Raw genomic sequence first — 22727 nt, forward strand, 5'->3', positions numbered from 1 at the left:
GTGGATTATGTAGATATATAATTATCTTTACTTCTCAACAGATTCAATGATTTACTTTACTACAAATTGGTCTCATATAAAGACATAGCCCAAAAATGAAACAAAATACACCGGTGTATATAATAATCATTATTATGAAGGAAAATAGGGGGGATACGTGTTGTTGTTTTTTTTTTTGTGTGTGTGTTTTTTTTTGATCTGTCCACTCTGGTATAGTGGGGGTCAAAATTCCATTCTTGTGCAATCAGTGTTGGTTATACGGAACCCATTTTTGAATATACACGTAGGTTTATCACGGAGGAGAACCAAAACGGATCAGTGACCAGTAATTTCTGTGAACATACAAAGAAAAAGAAACTCTTGTCCGCTTTGGCATGGTGAACAATTTCAATAATTTAGGAGGCTCTCATTAAACTGCGATCAATTATATGATTGACTTCCCTAAAGGAGATAGTAATCAAACTATAATAATGATGAGTTCCGTTTCCGGTAAAACTCCCTTTTTTATTAGACGATCATCAAATTTTGATGCCAAGGGGAACGTAACTTTAGTATCATAAGAGATTCCAATACAAAGTATATTTTATCAGCTGATGATCAGAAAACAAAATCTAAAGTTACTCTTTTCATGGCATGTTATCTAATATTCTTTTGGCTTTTCAAGATCGACGTTGAAGCAAACGTGACAGAGCAACACCAGAATCATAATGCATTAGTTAATTAATTGTTTGTTTACCTTACATTAATTAATTGATGCTCTGCTTTTTTGATTAAAGAATTTCTTGAATATGAATTAGTGAAAATGGTTTCTGTGATTATTTTTAGCAAATATCGATAATTGGTGAGAAAGAATAATTATTTCATTTGTTGTCGTAATTACACAATCATGGCTATTACTGTTGTCCGTGGTTGGCAGATATTTTTATATGAAATTTCACCAGCTTGAAAAAAAAAAAAAAAAAAAAACACTAACGAAGAAATAAGTAAAAAAATAAAAAAAATAAACAAATAAACAAATTAACAGTAGGTCTCTCTATTGACGATATTTGATTCAATATACTGAGTAAATATACATGTATATATTTTTGTGCCATATCTGCCATATCTTTTCTGCACAAAAAGTCTAAATAAATTAAAGTTTTGTGTATGGCATGTGCCACGATAACGGGTCTTATTGAACGATGAAAAACAAAAAATGTCCCAAAGCAATAAGTGATGGTGAAAATATTTGTGAAGCAATAAATTATACCCAAATTAACACCAACAGTAAAGGCAATCAAGTTTTATTAGTAATTTAGATCCCTGAAGTTATTTCTGGAGAGAAATGAAAAAAAAAAATCTTTCTTATTAATAACACATACCCCTAATTATAACGGTCAATAAATTGACGATGTACGGGGGAAAGTAAATAGGTCACTCAGATAATCTCATTCTTGTAGGTGATTTGTTCCAGACGGTTCCTAATTGGGAGATTTTTTTGGGTTTTTCTTATTCAGAAGCTGACTGAGAATTTTCACTGCTTTACTATTCCTTAGAGTCTAGATCTCGGTTTAATATAATTGATTCCTCAACACTGTATTTCTTGTTAGAAGATGAATTCATCATATCATGCTATGTTTTTGAGAAAACTAGTAAATATACTCTTTTGAAAAATTGAAACCCTTGCTTCGCAAAGAACGAAGCCCCTCTTACTGTGATATCGAAATCAGATGCAAGTCAACAAGACTTCGTAATTCTCAGCATAAATATACTGCTTCGTCGTCTTTTCGCTTAGAATGCCATATAGTAAACTACATCTTACCTGTTGTTAAAGGTAATACTACGAAAAAAAAATTACTGAGAATGAATTTTCCTTCTAATGGATGATATAGTACTTATTGAATCCTATGGTGAACCTAAAATTCTGCATCTCACTATGAATCCTTTCATCCTGATATATGCCATTGTTTTACATGATAATGATTATAACAATATAAATCGATATATTTCACTCTCTTCTGGAATTGTTGAATATTTTCAATTTCAACATAAATCTTTTTCTTAATCCTTTAATAACATTAAGATCTGTCAAGCGTGTGCCTTTGTTCTTTTACACTTTCTATTGATTTCCTTTCTATTTTTATAAAAAAGAATCTTAATAATAGATTCAGAATGTAATAGAGAAATGAATTGATGATATTCAATCAAAGCAAGTTTGAAAAATCTATTGAATGAAAAAATCAGATAACTGTTTCATTTAGAGTGCTTGAGTCCACAGAGATGTGTTTTCTCAACAAAAAGGAAAAAAAATCGTAAAACCTCTTAACAACGTGCTTTCTTTAACAATTTCTCTAAGGTCAACACCTTTTCAATGATCATAAGTGAATCAGAATTCTATAGAAAGCCGTTATTGATGGATTATTTTTCCTATCTACATAATTTCCTGTAAATAGTGCAAATTTAACAGAAGCTGAAGAAAGGGCCGTAATAATTACTATTTGAAAGGCAGTACCAAAAAAACAATCGCTCCATTATATGATACAACATCTATCACAACATCTAAACTATGTGAGAAATCATTTGGAGTGCAATACAAATTTCTATTAGAAATGTTAACTAGAGTCCCTAAGGCACAAAATTCCGAAATCTTGTAATGGTGCTTGTGTGAATGTCATGTCAGTATTCCGCAGAATGCTGAATTCTACATGCACGATTTTCTTTCCACTATAGCCAAAAAGAATCTGATATAAATATATTAGACCGATTTTTTTTATTAGAGTAGTTGAAGTACTACAGCCAATAAACGTTAAAATATATATATATATTATTTTTCTTCCACAGGGAATCATGATACAGAATTATGGTATTAACGAATGGTCACCGTGATGAATCACCCTATGATATTTGATAGTGGTACCCACATATGGGAGTTTTTGCTCGAAGAGAATTGTGAGCATAAAAAAAAAAAAGTAAAAAGAGGAAGAGTCAAAAATGGGACCATATGCTGAAAAACGATCTGCTATTTTCTGGTGAATAGAAGAATATAACCTCGATGATCCTTATTGTTATTGAAGGGTTCAAATAGGCACAACGCGACTACATACATTGCAAACTCGTCTCAATTTATTGATGAACCTCGCAAAATATATATACGCCGACACGAAGAGAGGGAGAAATAGAAAGAGTAAGAGGTAGACTAGTAGCAAGAGGAAAAGAGAAATCCTTTGCATTAGTTCTGTACAGACAATTCATCATCATGTTGGCGGCGACTTTTTTTTTGTCCCACATATGTCAAACTGTCTACATGGCACAAAAAGTGGGACAAAATGACCCATTTTTCGAGAATGATATTTGTGGTAATCTCAGCCAGATTAGTACCACTTGTACTCTTGTTTATTTGGTGATCTATTTATTATTGATTTGTAGCTTAATCGCCATTTTATTTAATTATTTATCATATTCATTATTTATCATATTCATTTATCGTTTATTATTCATCCGTTATTCGTTATTAATTCGTCGGTAATTCAATTTGCTGCCGCCCTGTCACCCATTTATCTGCATATCACAAGAAATGATCAGCAGTTTTAGCATTGAAAAAACACACAAACTTGAAGGTATTTAATACCTCCCCGTTTACCAAAAAAAAGGGGACACCAATTAATAAATGAACGTTTAGGGCAATTGTAAATCTAGACCATTTGATCTTCTTATATTTCCCCCTTGTTCAGAGAGTATATCAACCCAATGAAGACATGTTTTTCCAACTCATCCCGCCCCCCTCCCATCTCTCTTTAATGTACCATCCACTGGAATTATTATTTTTTTCAAGGATATAAGTAAAAATGATCGTCGGCCAGGGGGGGGGGTCTAATTTTAGTGATTTTCTGGTCCATTTTCGCTCATCATTTTTTTAATTGCGCGAGTGACGTTTATTGTTTGAGATGGTAGGGCACTACCCTTTTTGCTTCTGGCTGGAACATTATTATTGCTCAAGCAACCAGCAAGGGATTGGTGAAGTCTCTTGGGTATATTGTAGTAGTACTTTGTTCCAATGCAATTCTGCGGATATTGGAGCTCCCTGGCTAACTTTTTCTCGGATTGCGGAAAACCACCATGGATAAAATATCGGGCGAAATATTACAGAATTGTGTGATATCATACCCGGCAGCAGTTGTTTCTTACTTTTGGTGAATTAACAGCGAGTTTAAGGAAGTCAATATTTACGCTATAATCTCCAAGCGGTACTAATAATATGTTTGATGATCATGGTTGAAAATAAGGAAAAAATGTCTCTTCTTTTTTTAGATATAAGCTCCCACATTATTGACTTGTTATGGATAAAATCTAATATCATCACTCAGTTATTTTTGGGTGTATTTCTCGTGTTTATGGCCCTTAATTTGTGTTATTGCCTGAATATTTAAGTCTAAAAAAAGAATAAGATTGGAACTAAAATAAAGAAATGATCCTTAAAATATGACGGATTCGAAAAATAAGGAAACTAATTACAGTGAGCGGGAGAGCTAACGTGAATGGTTCAAACCAGAGTTCATAGATACGGTTTCGACAAGATATGCCAACAACGAGAGTGTTTATTATTATGTTTTCTTAATTATCAACAGGCACTATAATATGATAGCTTCTGATAGCTTGAAATATCTACCAATAGAGGCTTCTCATGACCAGGCCTTCATTTTGCCCCATGATGATTATTTTTCAGCCAAAAAGCAAACAACATCAAGCGTGTAAGTCAACTTTTTAAAGCAATCAAGGGGAAAAGTATTATCAACTATTGAAGAGCGTCTAAAAAGCATTGATTCTTTCCTATCAAATGGATACATGCTTACCAGAAAGTTTGGATTTTTATCATCTATTAGCACTGAAAATACCAAGATTCTCCAAGTAGTAAAGAGACCATTAAATCAGTTGTTTTTGATGGCAATTTATGGCTCTTAGATTCTTAAATTATGAATAGTAATTACCTACGGTTATTATTATGAAAAATTTCTGCGTATTGTAGCTAGTTCTGAAAAACTGTCATTTGTTTGTTCTAGTTTACTTTCAAAACCAAAGAAATGCGTGAAAAAAAATATAATTGTTAATTCCAAAAAGATCGATTATGGAAATGAGTTTGAATTGCAATGGACGCTCTAAGATTGCTAGGACTGTCATTGATCGTATTGATATCCTCCAAAAACACCAGGATAAACCAGGATAAGCCAGCGTATAGCCTTTAGAAATATCTCCAGAATGATCAAATAACTCTTGTTCAAGAACTATAAATCATATATCTTCAGAATGACTAGAAAACTTCCTGAAATTCTACATCAATAAATAGTATCAAAAAGAGATTAATTAAATTAGAATAAAAAAAACTAAAACATAGACTATTTCAAAATATGATCTAATATCAAGTCATTTACTCTTCATCATCTTCGAGAACAACAGTTTGCAAACCCTTGGTAGTGGCAACAGTGACTGGTTCAACGAAAGAGTACAATTTGTCCTTAGCATCTTCTTCTTCGTTTCTCTTTCTAGAGATTCTGATTCTCATTCTGTATGGAACACCTTGGACACCTCTCTTCCAGATTTCTTGGTTCAATTTTGGGTCCAATCTGACGTCGTTGGTCTTCATGTGCAAGTAGGCAAACTTCTTGATTTCCTTGACAGCCTTTGGAGCTCTCTTCTTGAAGGTAACACCATGCAACTAAAAAGTGTTGGTTAGTATCAAAATAAGATGATTCAATATATCAAGGGATGAGAAAACAGAAATTTGGAACTTATTAGTTGAAATGGCAGTGGGTGAGCAATCAAATAAATTCAATAACAAATAATTTTAAAAGGAAGGAATGAATCAAGGTTACTCATGTGTTTATGCTTTCCTCTCTGTTAAATTTTTTTTACCCCCTTTGATCTAGCTATAAAGATACAAGCTTATTTTTCAAAAACTGGATGATAATAAAACTTCCTTAGATCTCTCTTTCCATATTGTTTTCTCACTGTAAATTACTTCATCATTTCATTCATATCCATTGGAAACATTAAAACACTTAGTCATAACAACCCATTCAAGTTTCAACTATCAAAAACCTCATTCACACACATTATACGTTTATAGGTTTCATTTCCTTTCCCTTCAATCATAAACAATCATTGATGTTCCCTTTGTGAAAAATTTTTCCATTCCTTTTAATCATCATCTGTTGAGAGCCATGCCATATCATATAATAATTCCCTTCGATTTCCCAACTTCATCCAAAAATTTCCCACTTACTCTCTTGTGCAAGTTGATGGTATATTCACGAGTGACGACGTCCTTAAGGGCACTTCTGTTGTTAGACATTGTGGATATATTTACTACTGTTATTTAGACCTCGAAGTATCTCTTCCAAAAACCTTGAGTAAGGACTCTCTAATTTTTTTTTTTTCTTCCACAAACCACTTGGAAAATTGAAAATTATCCTGTAGCGCCAGTAGCAATTATTTTTTCGCGGGTTGTTGTCGGTTTGGGAGGCGGCCGGTTATGGCGCATGGCCAGTCACAGTCACTTGGGGGAGGAAAAACGCCAATGATGTAAATAAAGCCCTGCATGGAATAACGTGATATTATGGTGACACGAATGATAACATTAGGGCGGAATATAGCGGTATCAACATTCAATTCTATTTTATGGAGCATCAACTACAAAACAAAGAAAAAAAAAATATGGATTCAATCGAATAATGTGTGAATTGAAAATATTTTGGAGCAATAGGGCAAACAAACAAACAAACAAACAAACAAACAATAATCATTCCATCCCGTAAACCTTGTCAATATTCATCTTCCAGCAATTTATCAATATATCTACATGTTCGATACTGTCATCCTTGACCACATCTTCAATCACCAGCTCCTTGGGATCCCCTTCATCAACCGTATCTTTGCCTAAAGCAGTATCGAATTTCACTATCAAATCATTCTTTCTTTTCCCACTACGGAAGATATCGATAAAGTCACCATCATTTCTCACGTTTAGCTCGATCAACCCACAAAAGTGACACAAAATCCGTCCAGTGATTCGGGTGTCTTTGTAGAGATTAACCAAGTCTTCCCAGGATTCAATCTTTGGAATCTTATCTAAAGGCTTGAGATTAAGGAGGTCATCGTTATCTAATATTGGAGCGATGGTCATCAAAACTTTTACAAGAACATTGATGGATGGCAAATTTGATAATGTCTCAACTTTATTGATTGCCAACAATTCTTCAGTATAAGATTTGGATTTTGAGAAATTTCCTTGGATTAGCGATACCAATGATGCCAAGAGACAATAATCAGAGAATAATTTTTGGTCCACTAATTTTAGCGACGCATAGCCCGACTCGTTGCCCTTCTTGGTTTCGAACTTCAACTTTAAGTTATCGATTATTGAATCGCTATGAGTGAGGAAGGTTGGATAGTCCCTTTTAGCAATCAAATTGGCACTGATGTTGAAACTCAATAGATAGATTATTACCGTAGACGAATCAACCATCGCTTTACTATCGATATTCTTGGCGACATTCTCTCGCAAGATCCACAATAGGCTGAATATTTCTGATGACGATAAGGTACTCGGACTATTGGTCCGTAATCTGATTATCAACAACTCAAGACTCAATGGGATATTGGCAGGAAACCCTATCTTGCGATTCTCCCCGTGTAGAACATGCGTCAACTTGAACAAATGGTTACTTAGCTTTTTGGACTCTTGTTTTGCAATGTTTACGCATTGCGGCTCATTGGATAGCACAAGACTCGTGAGCCTTGACTCCCAAAGCTGGTAAATCGACGCATAATCATCGGGAGATAGGTTGGTCGATAGTAAGATTCTCTTGGCCATAGATGCTGCGGCAATGTAGTATGTTTTGCTATTATCAGAATTATCGATATTATTGAAAACAGCACTAGCCAACAAGTACTTCAAACACTTCAAATCCCTGGCCAGGGGACCATCATCCTGGGAGATTATTGTTTGGGGAACCTCCGGCAACGCCATCTGGGGGGCCGATAGAAACAATCGTCTTTCCAAAAGCGCCAGGTACGGCGAGATGGTTATCTGGGGGACATCATCTGAGTCCATTATAAGACACTAGCAGAGAACAGAAAGGTGTGTGGAGAGGGAAATAAAAAGATATAATGAATATATTGATCGATCGATATTGATAGCTGCTATTGATCATTTTGTGGTTTTGATGTGGTTTTTTCGCAACTACCCGTGTATATGGTATACGCCAGCATCAGGAATTTTCCAGTTGAGTCTTTTTTTTTATTTTTATTTTTTTTTTTTTTCCTCATCGTGATAACAATAGATATCCTGATACCGGATTAATCTTCTCTTGCAAAAGGGCATAAGCTATCTAATCTAGCTATCTGTTGTTATTACCATTCTCACTTACTTCTCGCAAAGTGTTTTGCCGTTACTCATGCATTGAAGCAACATAAAGAAGAAGAAGAAAGAGCAAAAAAAAAAGAAAAAAGAAAGGAAGGAAGGAAGGATCCATCTTACCAACAACACAAGCAATAGTGTGAAGGAACATCAAAAGATAACAGGAGAAATGTCTGTTAATGAGCACCAGCAAGTTGGTCTGAATCCTATGTCGAACTCCGGCTCTAATGATTCACGAAACTCCTCGACCAACACCATCAGACTCCCGCCAATCTCATTTATCAGTGGGTTGCAACGCCCAAACATGAATGGCAATAACCTTCCAAAACTCGAACCTAACGATAATCCTCAGACCCCACAGCAAGATTCTATTCCTATGAGCCCTCATATCCCACCTCCGTCAGCATCATCTTCGACATCGGCCACCCATCAGGATTCTCCTCGTCGTTTTGACATCCAACGTACCTCAACCTCCTCGAACTCTCCGAATGTCACCTCCAAACCAACTTTACCATCCTTTGACCATACTGCTTCGTCAATTGACCATTCTCCTAGACCGGTTTTACCTCCAACGTCTCTTGGTGACAAACAAGGTCCATTGCCCCTTAGCTCCGGTGGTAGTGGTAGCGGGGTTTCAAAACCGGGGTATCAGCTACCAGGAATCTCTTCGTTCGATAATGGTAACCGAGGCAATAATAACATTAATTCGATCTTGAATAACAATACCAATGAAACAAGTGCAACAAATGGTATTTACCAACCAGCGTACGGATCACCTTCAACGGGGAAACCGTTCAGCAGTGGCTCTAACATCAACAGCCTATTGAATAACAACGCCGATAACGAAGATAATAATGATAAAAATGGTTCTACTACTTCTACTCACCAGAATAATCTTCCAACCCCAGCAACTTTCTCTAGCCCTCATACCCCAGTGGTTTCAACAACCGGTTCCAGTGCGGGGTCGCATGAATTACAGCCATCATCGTCGTCATCTTTACAAACCAGGATGATTATCCATCAGCATCATCCAACGAGATTCAATCCAAGCAAAGACGAACCATCCAGTGCCAACACCTCCACTGATGTATCTTACAATTCGCCGGGGATGTATGAAAAAGACACCAATGTGTTATCGTCCTCAAAGACCGTTGCTGCTGCTGCCCCGGATTCTAATGTACAAGTTGATGGCCAAGAACCTACGACAGTTGTATCAACCGCTATTGGACCAGTCAATGAAGAAACAAATAGTGTTTGTGCTTCACCAAGGAAAGAGACTCCTAAACCTTTTATCAAGCCAAAAGTTGTGGTATCCAACGAAGAAGCCCTTGGATTCGCAGGGAAATTCCCACGCAAACGGTTGGGATCAATGGTATATTCCCTTTCCCCAACTTTGTCGCTTCAAGCAATGTTGGATAACGATACCAGGGAGGACAAAGAGTTGGAAGAAGTGTATAAGAAAGAAATTGAGAAGAACCACACGTTTGTGATTCCCGAACTTCGCGACCATATCAATAGTATCATCACGGTTCGTATCCCAAAATTTTATTTACAACATAAAAATAACCCGAATTTGAGCGTGAAGAGACGCAGTGTGTGGGGTACCGATATTTATACCGACGATAGTGACATCGTGGCGATTTTAAAACATTGTGGGTTCATTAGTGATCTAGAAGATTTCGACGATTCGGAGGAACAACAAGTGATGCAGGACTTGAAAGAATTGGTTGGTGAGCAAAACCGAGTGGTCATTACCCCGGGTTTCAAATCTGATAAACCCAATGTTTTGTATGCCAATAGCCTATTGAATGATGATGGTGATAATGAAACGGGAAAGGCCAAGGATAAAGATGACACTGGCACTGCTGCTAATGTTGATAATGATACTGAAAAGACGGCTAATGGGAAACAAAATGAGGATAATAATGATGATGTAAAGCCTGATGAAGATCAAGATAAAACTCAGAATGAGGAAGACCTAGACAAAACTCAGAATGAAGAGGATCAAGATAAGACTCAGAATGAGGAAGATCAGGATAAGACGCAACACGAGGAAGATCAGGATAAAACTCAACATGAAGATACTACAATTGGCGAGGAGAATGATGATGAGAAAAAGCCGAAGCCAAAGGAGGAAGGGGGAGAAGAAGAACAAAAACAAGAAGTGGAAGCAGAAGAGGAAGAAAAGAAACACGATGAGTTTGGGATTGAGCAATTCAAAAACCAGTCGAATATCACAGTAGAGTTACTTGTTTTACCAACTCTCAAGCATTACCAAGGGTCATTCCGCAATAACTTGAATTCCAGAAGTTGGAGAAGTTCTCATGATGGGGTATCGGTCGCGTTGTATTCGGTAAAGTATGACAATTTCCAAGTAAATGAAGATGGCCCAGCTCTAGAAAACAAAAGCGCTTTTACTTATGTCAGTGCGGATAATAATAACATTCAATATTTGAATCAATCATTTTATGAGAATGTCAAAAGAAAAGTCAGTGGGTTTGATCTTCCAGAACCAAAGAAGGTGAAAGTATAGTGATTTATATTCGTTTATATTATTTTCGTTTTTGTTAATTCTTTTTGTTTTATATTCAGAGAAACTCTCCAGTGTTTGCTTTTAGGTTCAATATTAATAGTTTGGTTATTAGAAAAGTTGTTGTAAATGTACACATTTATGTTCAAATTATCATCAATGTAGGTTACAATAATAACGCAAGTTACTTCGATAGAGATACCACAAATAATTATTCTAAACAATAACAATGACCTCACTGATTATAATTTAGAAAAAGAATTTGCGTCAGAAGCCAAAACAAAGTGCAATGGCAACGACACGATGCGATGGGCGGATGAGCAAGCCCAAACCACCAGACATCACCAGAAAGACCAAAAATAAGAGTAACAATAGTTTAAAACTGCTTCCGGTGGAAGCATTTCAGTTGTTACGCTGAAAAGAACAGATACTACACTTGATCTAAGCCAAAAGGCAAAGAGATTTGGTCTTTCTAAAAAGAATCATGAAAAACAATATAAAAAAAAATTGCTGGAATTCACTGCCTTTTATACTTTTTTCTTGTTGTGGTGTTCGGGTTTTCTTTTTTGTACCTTCATAACCTCTGCGTTACCCAGCCTCTATGCACCAGCCAAGGGTGTGCGACCCTGCCGATGAGATGATTGAACAACAACAATGCTGCTACCAATGGTTGTTACAGATCTCCTTAATATATCCAAGTGACAATATTGTTTTGCTATTAAAGAGACCCATTGAGTCAGTTTTTATTGCTAGCTATTTATTCCATCAAAATGACCAAAGTTTTCATCATTGGCGCCACGGGGTTAGTGGGTGGCGAGTTTCTTAAAGCGGTTGACGCCTCCAGCAAATATACTGGCGTTACCACTTTAACCCGTCGTCAATTGCCCCAAGATGTGTCATCCAAAGTCAATGCGATTGTTGAAGCTGATACCTCCAAATGGCCAACGATCATCCAGTCTGAACAAGACCCTAATGTGTTTTTCTCTGGTCTTGGGACCACCAAGGCCGATGCTGGCGGGTTAGATAAACAATACAAGATTGACCACGATTTGAACTTGGAATGTGCTAAGGCTGCCAAAAAGGCTGGCTTCACCACCTACGCTTTAATCAGTAGTGATTTGGCTAGCTCTTCTTCGAGGTTTGGGTACTTGAAGATGAAGGGTGAACTAGAAGATCACGTCAGTGAATTGGGGTTCGCCAAATGTTACTTTTTCAGACCAGGGTTGTTATTGGGGGACAGAACAAAAGCAAAGGCTCCAATTGCCGAGGCGATTGCTGGGAAATTCCACCGGACTTTCATGTCAAAGTATATGATGAAGCCGATCTATGGTAGTGAGGTTGCCAAAGCAGTATTGAGAGTGGTGGAGCAGCCGCCAGCCGGCTCTTCAAACCCAAGAGTGTTTGATGCTACAGAATTACTTGATATTAGTGAAGAAAAGAACTAGGGATCTTTTTATTATTTTTATTTTTTTGATGTCTTTTCTTCCAATGCGTTTATTGCACATTGTATATACGTTGGCTCATCTATATTTTCTCTTGTACTGTCCGGGGGTCAATGTGTGTTGGACTCCCCAAAGCCCCAACTTTTGCTGTTTGGCCTTCTTCTCACACCGTCTGTAGATTGCTTCTTGTCCATCGAACTCACTGCCTGCTTGGTTCTCATAGACCACGGCAATCCCATTTTTCAACATCTCCTCGCCAACGTCCTTGGTGATCACCCCCCACTTCTTGATCAACACTTTGGATACCACTCGATTATACTGGTCGATCCGTAATGGCTTCACCTTGACTTTCTGATGCAACACGTACTGTCTCAACCACGCAAGACTGTCGTCGGCAAACGGCTGGCTGGGTTTGCCAAAATGGGCCCTTTCTGGGGCATCGACCCCACATAATCTTACCGACCACGTCTGTTTGGTCAATTGTTTTCTCGCGGTTGGCGGATGACGGAGCCAGCCCCATCCGGCAAACACTCCCCCAGGAGTATGGAAGAAATGGAAATTATCACCATCTCCTACACTAGTGACGTATCCCACCGAGAATTTCTGACGGAAATGGTTGGTGGGGATATCTAGGGCGGTGGGTACCCTTACAAGATGTCTTTTGTACCAGCCGTAACTTGCAAGAAACCCGCCAGTTAAAACACTCGCTAGAAGAATGGTCTTGGGATGGAAGATCGAAATGTCTTTGGCAGAGGAAGTCTCAGTATTTTTATTGTCTCCCATAATTGTTATATTATATTATTATTTACCATCACCAATGGAAGATCACCGATGGTTTGTTTGTTAGTTTTTTTTTTCAGATGCCCTTTTTTCCAGTGTGTTGGCTGATCTTCCACTACGCAGCTCTAACAGCACATGGAATGAGAAATTCCATGTTTACTGAGAGAGAGGATACATACACACAGTCACTGTTGAGCACATTCTTTGCAATCTCTCTCTCATAACCTCTGAAAGTATCATCCCATCGTAACCATCTATTGTCCCCCATCGGCAGCCCCACTTCCCAGAGAACATCTCACCACGTGCTGGAAGAGGAAAAAAAAAAACGACAACACATAGATTCTTTTTTTTTCTTTCATCCTTGCTGGTTGATGATTTCTTCTTCTTCTTCTTCTTTGTCCACGTAATTACTCATTTTACTCGACACGTCTTGTTCTATCCTCCCCTTACCTATTTCTCATAATGTCCTCCTTCCAAGATAAAGAAATCCCTGGCGTCATTGCCCTCTTTGATGTCGATGGTACTTTGACCCCTGCTCGTTTGGAAATTGGTGAAAAAATGAAGACCCTTTTACCTGAATTGCGCAAGAAGATCGTCATTGGGTTTGTCGGGGGTTCTGACTTGGCCAAGCAAAAGGAACAATTGGGTAGTGATGTCCTCAGTCAATTTGACTACTGTTTCTCCGAAAACGGATTGACCGCTTTCAAAGAAGGTCAAGAATTGGCATCTCAATCCTTTATCAACTGGATTGGTAATGAAGAATACAACAAGTTGGCCAAGTGGATCTTGGGTTACTTGGCCTCGATCGACCTCCCAGTTAGAAGAGGTACTTTTATCGAGTTCCGTAATGGTATGATCAACGTTTCTCCAGTTGGTAGAAACGCTTCTACTCAAGAAAGAAACGACTTTGAAGCTTACGACAAGATCCACAAGATCCGTGAAACTATGGTCACCGAATTGAAGAAGAACTTCCCTCATTTGGCCTTGACTTACTCTATCGGTGGTCAAATCTCTTTTGACGTGTTCCCAACTGGTTGGGACAAGACTTATTGTTTGCAACACATTGCCGACCAAAAGTTCAAGGAAATTCACTTCTTTGGTGATAAGGCTTATCCAGGTGGTAACGACTGGGAAATCTTCAGTGATGAAAGAACCATTGGCCACTCTGTCAAGAACCCTGACGAAACTTATGATATCTTGAAGGAATTATTCTTCAAGGAACAATAAGCATCCTCACATCAAATAATCTTATTTAGTTCCCATTTATAGTACTTTAATTTTTATTTTTTTATTTTCCATTTTTCTCTATTCAATATCTATTGAATTTTGAAATAGATTTGTTTTTCTATTTTTCTTCTTTCCAATAAAGGTTGGAAGATCACTTAATCTACACTAATTCTATAATTTATTAATCAAAAATATATTGAGAGTAAATAATAATAATAATAATAATACTGATCAAGAAAAGCCAATAATTTACACAACATCTATTGTTCAGAAAAAGATCACAAAAAAATATCACAAAAAAAAAACACCAATGCTAAAAACACAAAGCAACAAGCACTAGACAGAACTGGGGAAAGAGTAAATTAATATAACACAACACTAAAAATATGAAGCGCATATGTAAAAAAAAAAAATCAATAATAATAACAAGACTGTGGAAAAAAAAAATAGTAAATATTAATAGAAGATGAGAAAATCAAAAAAAAAATTAAAGAAGTAAAATCCATTAACATAAATTCAAGGAAAGAAAAAAAAAATTGAGAAAAAAAAAATTATTAAACAAAAATATGGAATGTTAATTATCAGGAGCGTTTAATCCTTCATATTTGTATCACCATCGCGGTCCTTTTCATCTTGATTATTCTTTGCTTCTTCCTTAATCTTTGCTTCTTCCTTAATCTTTACTTCTTCCTTTGGAGCGCCTTCAACTTCTTTCTGGTATTCATCATCAGTTTTACCAGTTTCCTCTGTATTCTTTTCTTCTTCCATCTGCTCCAATTCTTCATTTTTAATGCTTTTTCTTTCTTCTTCTATCTTATCAGCTTTGTCCTTTTCTTCATTCACATTCGTATCCGAGTTGGCATCCTTCATTTCTGTATCATCCTTTGGTACTTCATCAGTTTTATTTGGAGTTTCTGTCAGGGCTGGCTTATTTTCTTCATCTTCATCTTCTTCTTCATCTTCTTCTTCTTCTTCTTCTTCTTCTTCTTCTTCTTCTTCTTCTTCTTCTTCTTCTTCTTCTTCTTCTTCTTCTTCTTCTTCTTCTTCTTCTTCTTCTTCTTCTTCTTCCTCATCATCATAATCTTCATCTTCTTCAATTTGTCTTTCCTTAATCTCATCCTTTTCTTCTTCGTTCAATTCTTCGTCTTCATCTTCATCAACAGGCTTAGCGTCAGGCAATTTCAAATCAGAATTTTGGGTCGTCGTAGCGGCTTCTTCCTTATCAGCAACCCCCTTTTCTGTTTCAGTTGCTACTGTAGTAGTATCATTCGTCTCCTTATTCAGCTCAACCAAGGCTGCTGGGTTTTCATTGGCATTGCTACCATTCCCATTTGATTTTTCAGTAGTAGTGGCGACAGAAGTTTTAGAGATCTCTGAAGACTTCATAATGTTATTCCTAGCACCATTGCTGGACAGTGTTTTTCTAATTTTTTCCTTGGAACTACCATTATTTAATTCAGATTCACGTTTCGCCGGTACAAGAGGTTTTAAATCTTGCTTAACTGGTTTTTCAACAGAATTAGAAGCATTATTAACAGTTGTTAGGATTTGTGTTGGGGCTGTGGCTGCTTGGTCGGAAAATTGGCTATGTGTAGAGCTTTTAGATCCATTGTTCAAAATATCTGGATATGCTCTACTTGGAGCCACCGAAATTGGAACCGGAGTTACTATTGGTGCTGGAGTTATAACTGGATCTTGAACAGGGGCTGGTAGTGGAGCTGGAGCAACAGCGTTAGGAGGTGCTGCAACAGGTTGTGATGTGGAATGAGGAGGATAAGAAACTGCATTAGGGCCTTGTGTGTGCACCTGTGGCTTCTCACGGTAGCTATTCGTAGAGCTAGCGGGTTTAACTTGAGATGGATAACTATCTTGAGATGGAGGAGCTGGAAGAGCTGGCGCTTGAGATTGTGGAGCTGGTTGTGCTAGCGGGGTGGTCCCCATTTCCAATTGTCTTAAAGGTTTCTGCTGTTGGAATTCTTGATCTTGTCTATTTGGAATCATCCCTGAAGGCAATCGTATTTCCAATGAAGGAGGTGGCAAGGTTGAAGTACCACCTTCCTTTTGATATCTTTGTAATTGCTCCAATCTGGCCTTGATGTGAGGGTTGTTTGGATCTAAGCTTTGCGCATGATTGTAAGCATCTAACGCATCGGTCAACTGGCCATTGCAAGTTTCATACAACGTACCCAAATCATACCAAACTTCGGAGATATATGGGTTCAATCTAATAGCACGAGTGTAGGCATTAAGAGCATCACGATACTGAGAAATTTGATAATAAAGAACCCCAATAGAACACCAGAACGTTGGGTTACGGGAATCTTTATTGACGGCATGTTGAAACGCTTCATATGCTTCATTATAATCACCTTTGGCCATATGAACACGACCAAGATGGTACCAAGTATGAGCATCTTCTGGGTCGAGTTCGAGAGATTGATTAAGAAGTTGAAGGGCTGAATCAAGATTGTGGAAATTTGCAGCTTGTTGAGAGTACAAACAGCCGAGAAGTTGAAGGACTTTTGCATGACGCGGGTTCGATTGGAGAACTCTTTCATACGCATCCTTTGCTCCAGTGAAATCACGTTGTTGTTCAAGAACAGATCCGATTTGGAACCACACATCTGGTTGGGTCAACGGTGATGGAGGATCTGGGAGAATATATTTGAAACAATCCAACGATTGGGTACATTTGTTTTGTTGTTTGTAAATGATCCCGAGTCGGAAATAAATTTCTGTTGCCTTTTCAAAGTTTGGATCGAGTTCAAGAACACGAGCAAACGCCTCCTCTGCGAATTCAAGAGATCCATAACGATCATATAAGATCCCAATTCCGTGCCATAATTTAGGGATATTTGGATTTTGCAAATGATACAATGCTTGTTGGTACGCAGCGTAGGCTCTCTGTAAATCATCCAACATCAAGTAGCAATGACCAAGTAACCCCCAGGTTTCCCCATTAGAATTATCGGTGGTCAACGCTTTTTGATAAAGTTCTGCGGCAGTGGAGAACATATCACGATGGCGGTACAAATTCCCAAGTCTGGTCAAAGCTGGAGCATTGCCAGGATTGACTTTGAGGACAGAGTTATAAGCCTGTACTGCACGATCAGCGTTGCCCATAGTTTCAAAACAAGAGGCGATCGAGAACCAGGTATCGGCCATGGCATTTATACTGGCAACATACGAAGGGTTTTCCGTCTGTTGTTGAGATGAGACTTGCTGAGATGACTGTTGGGTCATTCCTTGGGCCGATGATGGTGGTTGTTGCTGTGGTTGTTGTTGTTGTTGCTGCTGTTGTTGTGGTGGTGGCTGTTGTTGTTGTTGTGAAGCAGGAGGTGGCAACGTAGCTGGACCGGGTGGTGGTGGTTGATGATGATGTTGAGAACTGCCATTTAGGCCACTAGAATCATTTCTGATATGGTGGTGTGGTGGTGGTGGGAGGTATTGGTTCTGCTGGGGAGGGGTGGCGGCAGGTAAGTGGTGACTGTTGGGATTTATCATTGGACTCCTTGCGATGGATGAAGGCTGGTGAAGCGCCGACATTGTTGTTGATGATGATTGTATTTTGAGTGTATTTTTTTTTTTTTTTTTTTTTTTTCTTCTTCTTGTACTTGTTTATTTGGAAGATCTTTCCTTTTCACGTCAAGTAAGTGACTGTCTATAAGTGCAAGATATGGGGAGTGATTATCAATTAGTAGACCAGGATTTAACGGTACTTTACCATCGAGGAATGGGAGATGGCAAGAGAGACAGGGGTGGGGCAGGTATGACGTTGTATCGTTGTATAGTGTCAAGGGGAAAAGAGGGAATATTCAGCAGTAATTGGCCGTTTGTGGTTGAAAATTTATGTTTTGGAAAGTTTGAAAGGCCGCCGCCGCCACCCCTCGCTCACATTTCCCGCCCGCCGCCCTCCTCCTCCTCCCTGGCCCCAGGGCTACAACGCCACGGCAGAGCGAGAAAACTTTATTCGGCACCCCCTGACGCACCCCCTGCATCAGCAGCCGCGGTCACGTTTTTGATGGTTTGGTTTCTGGGTGTTTCTGGGTGTTGGGTTTATTGAAATTAAATGGATGTCAGTGTGGTGTGGGTGTATTAGGTAATCAATTACAAAGACCCGTGGCAATGGCGTGTGTTGCCCGGTTATTACTATTTACAGCGATATCATCCGTAATAATAATAATAAGAATAAGAATGACAATTAGTGTTAACCAAACCATTCCTAATCAAAAATAGAATGAAGCAATGAGTACCGTCATATCTCCCAGGTCCATTGTCAGGGCCCCAAGCATCTCCTGCTTTCTCCCAGTTGACAATCGTTTGCTAATTGCAACAATTGGAGGCGAGATTATCATCTACTCCACCACCGATGATGATTCCAATAGCACCTTTGTCAACGACCCTTTAGATAGTCCTGTCACTTTAACATCGCTCAACAATTCCCACCCAACCTCTCCAATTCTAAGCGCCGTATCACCCAGCAATAACCCTGGTGACCCGAGCCTACAAAACTGGCTAGATTCAACTGGTCACCAATTGACCGCGGTGACAAAGTTTCAGATATCTTCTAAACCAATAACGGAAATGAAATACCTAAAGGATCTCAATTACTTAATTCTCAAGTATGACAATTGCCTACATCTCTACAATTTCTCGACTTTCAAGCTAGTGAAGACCCTCGTGAACTCAAAAGGTTTGACTTCATATGCTGTGTTCTCACAAATGTACGAATCAGAACTTGGAGAAATTTATAACCATCAACGAACAAAAGAATCAAATAATAATCCACCAAAAGATAAAGACATCCAATCAAAGCTCCATAAATTGGACTCGTACTCTTTGTATCAAAACTTTTATGATCACGATCCTTTTGAAGAATCTTCAATGTCAACTGCATCATTCACCACCACTGCTTACGCCCCCGATGATATGATTCACTCATACCTAGCGTATTCAGTTAAACGCAGACTCTATATCATTAGTTGGGATATTAACGACTCGAACTCTTTTAAAGAAGTCTCAATTGCGTTACCAGACAAAGTCCGGAACTTTGAGTTTCTAAATAGTACAAAAATCCTTGTGGGGCTAACTTCAGACTTTGATATTGTTGATATTCCAACTGGTACATTAATCCATTTGCCACTACCGGCAATATCCATCAATGCCTCTTATTCTTCGTCGTTTCTTTCATCGTTTAGTGGTGGTCCAAGACATAATCTTTCATTAGTTAAACTAATTCATAATCTGACCCTTCTTGTGGCACACGACAGAACTTCAATTAAACTTCATAACGCCACATTGGAGCCTCTCAATAAATCATATCTCACATTCACTTCAACTCCGATCTCCATACACTATCTTTTCCCCTATATTGTGCTTGTGACCACCACCGCGATCGAAATCCGCGATCCGAAAAATGGCTATTTACTACAATCCATTTCCATTGGACATTCGCAGTCTCCAATTTCGATCATCGTTGATCCAATTCAAAATTTCTTGTATTTACAATCAGGCTCTACGTTGATGCAATGTCAACCGAAATCATTTATTTCACAACTTAATTCATTAGAAGCCAGTCATCGATTAGATGAAGCGGCAAATTTGGCATTTCAACTACCAGAGACTTTTTTACCTGATAAGACCAGTCGACTTCGTCAATTACAAATTAAAAAGGCAGCGAGACTTTTCAGCCTGACGGTGGCGATGAGACTGCCACTGGATAAAAAATTATCTGAAGCCATGGAATTATTTTCTAGCTTTTTAGCCCCTCCAGAATTGGTGTTATCACTTTTCCCGAGATTTGTTACTGGCCATACCGAGTATTCAAGACGGACGGAATTTGATGGGTTTGTGGATACTTCTTTGTCGAACATTACGTTTGATGACTTGATGCTTGCTGATGATAACAACATATTAGGACGCGAAGTATCTAATTCTGACATCGTTACTGTTCAAGGTTCAAGGCCGTCTACCCCAACTCCATTTGCCCCATCTACACCAAAGCAAGGCATGACGAGATCTTCATCGGTGATGAATATCACTGGTGATTCTAAGAGTATTTATAGCGTAGGTACCGCCACCACTAGTACTCCAAACCGAATGCATCATCATCATCATCATCGCCATCATTTTAATAAAGAGCAAGTGCGAATCAAACAAAATAGAAAGAAATTGATGAAAGCGATTCATGCATTGGTGGGGTATCTTGCTGATACTAGAAGAAAAATTGGCAAAATGTTACAGTACGCTGGAGAATTGAATAACGATTCTGGTAGTAGCAAACCATTATTATATTGGAAGACTCAGCCATTGCCGCTAGATATTTTTGGAGCTGATTTAAATAAGGTGGCGACATTGGTTGACGATACATTATTTTGTTGTTATTTGATGATATCGCCGCTTTTGATTGGACCGTTGTTTAGGGTCAACAATTGGTGTAGTGTGGAAATTGTTGAAGAACGTTTAATGTGCCATCGGAAGAGTATAATCGAAGACAATAATCTGTTTGACGGTTCTTTTGATGACAGTGGTTTGATTGCCGGACGGGAAGATGAGTCGATTATTCGCGGCAAATTTTATACTGAATTGATCGATTTCTATCATGGGAAGAAGTTACATGGCAAAGCTTTGGAATTATTGAAGAGGTTAGGGAATGATGAAGAAATTACTATAGAATCTCTTAATCCTGATGATGAGACTGATGATGAGACTGATGATGAGATGAGATCACGATCATCAGACACTTCAACCCCAGAATCGATCCCATCGCTTCTTCTCACGCCTGCCACGGTTCATTTATCCAATTCTGTTGAGGCACTTGAAGCCCTCAGAAGTCCCTTGTCGACGATTCATTATTTATTGAAACTCAACCAAGATTATTTGCGATTAATTTTCCAATATATTATGTGGCCGATGCTGGTGATGCCAGATAAGGCGATGCTTGTATTTCTTGCGGATTCCGAGGAGAATGAGCTGTTGAATCGTGAATCGGTGGTGGATTTTTTGATGACGGGACTCGATTTTGACGATGAGTCCATGAGGCTAAAATATGTTATTGACTACCTTGAGCATGTTATTGGCGATTTCAATGACAGCAATCCTAAATTGCATACCAAGTATGTTGAATTATTGTTGGAGTTGTCGCTGGAAGAAAACCGTGATTTGTCGACGTCAGCTTATTATGATAAACTTGTGGCGTTTGTGAGTACCACCAATAATTACGAACCCCGGACGTGTCTAAGGCTTCTTCAAACAAGGGTTTCCCAAGGTATTGATGCGGATGTGAGCCGGTTTATTTATTTGCAAACTTTTATTTACCGTCGGTTGGGAGATCATTTACAAGTGTTACAATTACTTGTTTGGTCGTTGCATGACCATGCGAGGGCTAGTGAATATTGTAGTGAGTTGTTTAAACAGGATGGTGAGCGGGTGGGCAAGCATTGGTTGTATGAATTATTAAAAATGTATTTAAAGAGTGATGGTAAAGCAGCCTTGGATACTGAAACTGATGATGATATGGTATATGGAGTGTTGCGTAGTAATCTTCAACATGCGCTTGAACTTTTAGAAACCCATCGGTACGCCACTCGTCTTCAACTTTCACAAATCCTTGGGCTTTTCCCCGGGGAAGTTCCAATATCAATGATCGCGTCGATGTTTGCTAAGCATACCACGATGCAATCACTGACCCTTGCGAAATCTCGGACCATGCAAGCGTTGGCCAAAGTGGAATTGATCAAGCATCAACATAATTTACTTAGCATGCGGTCGAAGCTGGTGGTGGTTGATTCTACTACGCGGTGTGGGTGGTGTGGTAAAGGATTGGGAGGTAGTGTGATTGGTATTGTTCCGAATTTCCATAAATCCGTCAGTTCAGGAATGGTGATACATTATGGATGTATTGTTGATTTTGAAACGCATTGCAAGAAGCAAGTTACAGGAGGAGGAGGAGGAGGAGTTACGGGGATGAAGGTTATAAAGTTTGGAGATCGTTAAAGTGATGTAATAATATTTTTTTTTATATAGTGTAATCTATTTGTTTTTTTGTTTGTTTGTTTGTTGTTGTTAATGTTGTTGTTGTTTTTGTTTTTGTTTTTTTTGGTATCAGTTGTATCAATTTTTTTTTTTTTTTTAAGTTAGTTTACATTTAATCATTTGTTTTTAAGTTGTGTTGGTTTATAAATTTTGGAAAAATCGTTAAGTTTTACGTTTACATATTTTTATACAATTATCCTTATACTAATTTAATGAAGAAAAGAAGGGTGTGTGAAGAAAAAAAAAAGTAAAACAAAAGAAGTAAAACAAAACTATAGAGAAAATTCTAGGTATATTGTACTAATTGTTTATATAATAATAA

General features: G+C 38.1%; 8 protein-coding genes across 8 annotated transcripts; 4 read left to right on the forward strand and 4 right to left on the reverse strand. All coding sequences in view use genetic code 12, as the record gives it.

The window, feature by feature from the left end:
- Window positions 1-5401: 5401 nt before the first annotated feature.
- Window positions 5402-6325, reverse strand: RPL31A (60S ribosomal protein eL31 RPL31A; the record flags this gene model as incomplete). The annotated part of the gene is made up of 2 exons (XM_064994535.1): window positions 5402-5689; window positions 6257-6325. The coding sequence occupies 2 exons, from the start codon at window positions 6323-6325 to the stop codon at window positions 5402-5404; spliced, it is 357 nt and encodes a 118-aa protein (XP_064850607.1).
- A 447-nt stretch (window positions 6326-6772) lies between these two features.
- DASC09_009330 (uncharacterized protein) lies at window positions 6773-8086 on the reverse strand (the record flags this gene model as incomplete). Its single annotated transcript, XM_064994536.1, has 1 exon — window positions 6773-8086. One exon carries the CDS (start codon window positions 8084-8086, stop codon window positions 6773-6775), a length of 1314 nt encoding a protein of 437 aa, XP_064850608.1.
- A 475-nt stretch (window positions 8087-8561) lies between these two features.
- On the forward strand, window positions 8562-10925 carry DASC09_009340 (uncharacterized protein; the record flags this gene model as incomplete). Its single annotated transcript, XM_064994537.1, has 1 exon — window positions 8562-10925. One exon carries the CDS (start codon window positions 8562-8564, stop codon window positions 10923-10925), a length of 2364 nt encoding a protein of 787 aa, XP_064850609.1.
- Window positions 10926-11692: 767 nt separating this feature from the next.
- Window positions 11693-12367, forward strand: FMP52 (Fmp52p; the record flags this gene model as incomplete). Its single annotated transcript, XM_064994538.1, has 1 exon — window positions 11693-12367. One exon carries the CDS (start codon window positions 11693-11695, stop codon window positions 12365-12367), a length of 675 nt encoding a protein of 224 aa, XP_064850610.1.
- A 75-nt stretch (window positions 12368-12442) lies between these two features.
- On the reverse strand, window positions 12443-13147 carry LCL3 (Lcl3p; the record flags this gene model as incomplete). Its single annotated transcript, XM_064994539.1, has 1 exon — window positions 12443-13147. The coding sequence occupies one exon, from the start codon at window positions 13145-13147 to the stop codon at window positions 12443-12445; it is 705 nt and encodes a 234-aa protein (XP_064850611.1).
- Window positions 13148-13606: 459 nt separating this feature from the next.
- SEC53 (phosphomannomutase SEC53) lies at window positions 13607-14371 on the forward strand (the record flags this gene model as incomplete). The annotated part of the gene is made up of 1 exon (XM_064994540.1): window positions 13607-14371. The coding sequence occupies one exon, from the start codon at window positions 13607-13609 to the stop codon at window positions 14369-14371; it is 765 nt and encodes a 254-aa protein (XP_064850612.1).
- A 591-nt stretch (window positions 14372-14962) lies between these two features.
- DASC09_009380 (transcription regulator) lies at window positions 14963-17917 on the reverse strand (the record flags this gene model as incomplete). Its single annotated transcript, XM_064994541.1, has 1 exon — window positions 14963-17917. One exon carries the CDS (start codon window positions 17915-17917, stop codon window positions 14963-14965), a length of 2955 nt encoding a protein of 984 aa, XP_064850613.1.
- A 699-nt stretch (window positions 17918-18616) lies between these two features.
- Window positions 18617-22366, forward strand: VAM6 (Vam6p; the record flags this gene model as incomplete). Its single annotated transcript, XM_064994542.1, has 1 exon — window positions 18617-22366. The coding sequence occupies one exon, from the start codon at window positions 18617-18619 to the stop codon at window positions 22364-22366; it is 3750 nt and encodes a 1249-aa protein (XP_064850614.1).
- Window positions 22367-22727: the final 361 nt, after the last annotated feature.

This window comes from Saccharomycopsis crataegensis (genome assembly GCF_037102585.1).
Source record: "Saccharomycopsis crataegensis DNA, jcf7180000000073, whole genome shotgun sequence".
NCBI lineage: Eukaryota > Fungi > Ascomycota > Saccharomycetes > Ascoideales > Saccharomycopsidaceae > Saccharomycopsis > Saccharomycopsis crataegensis.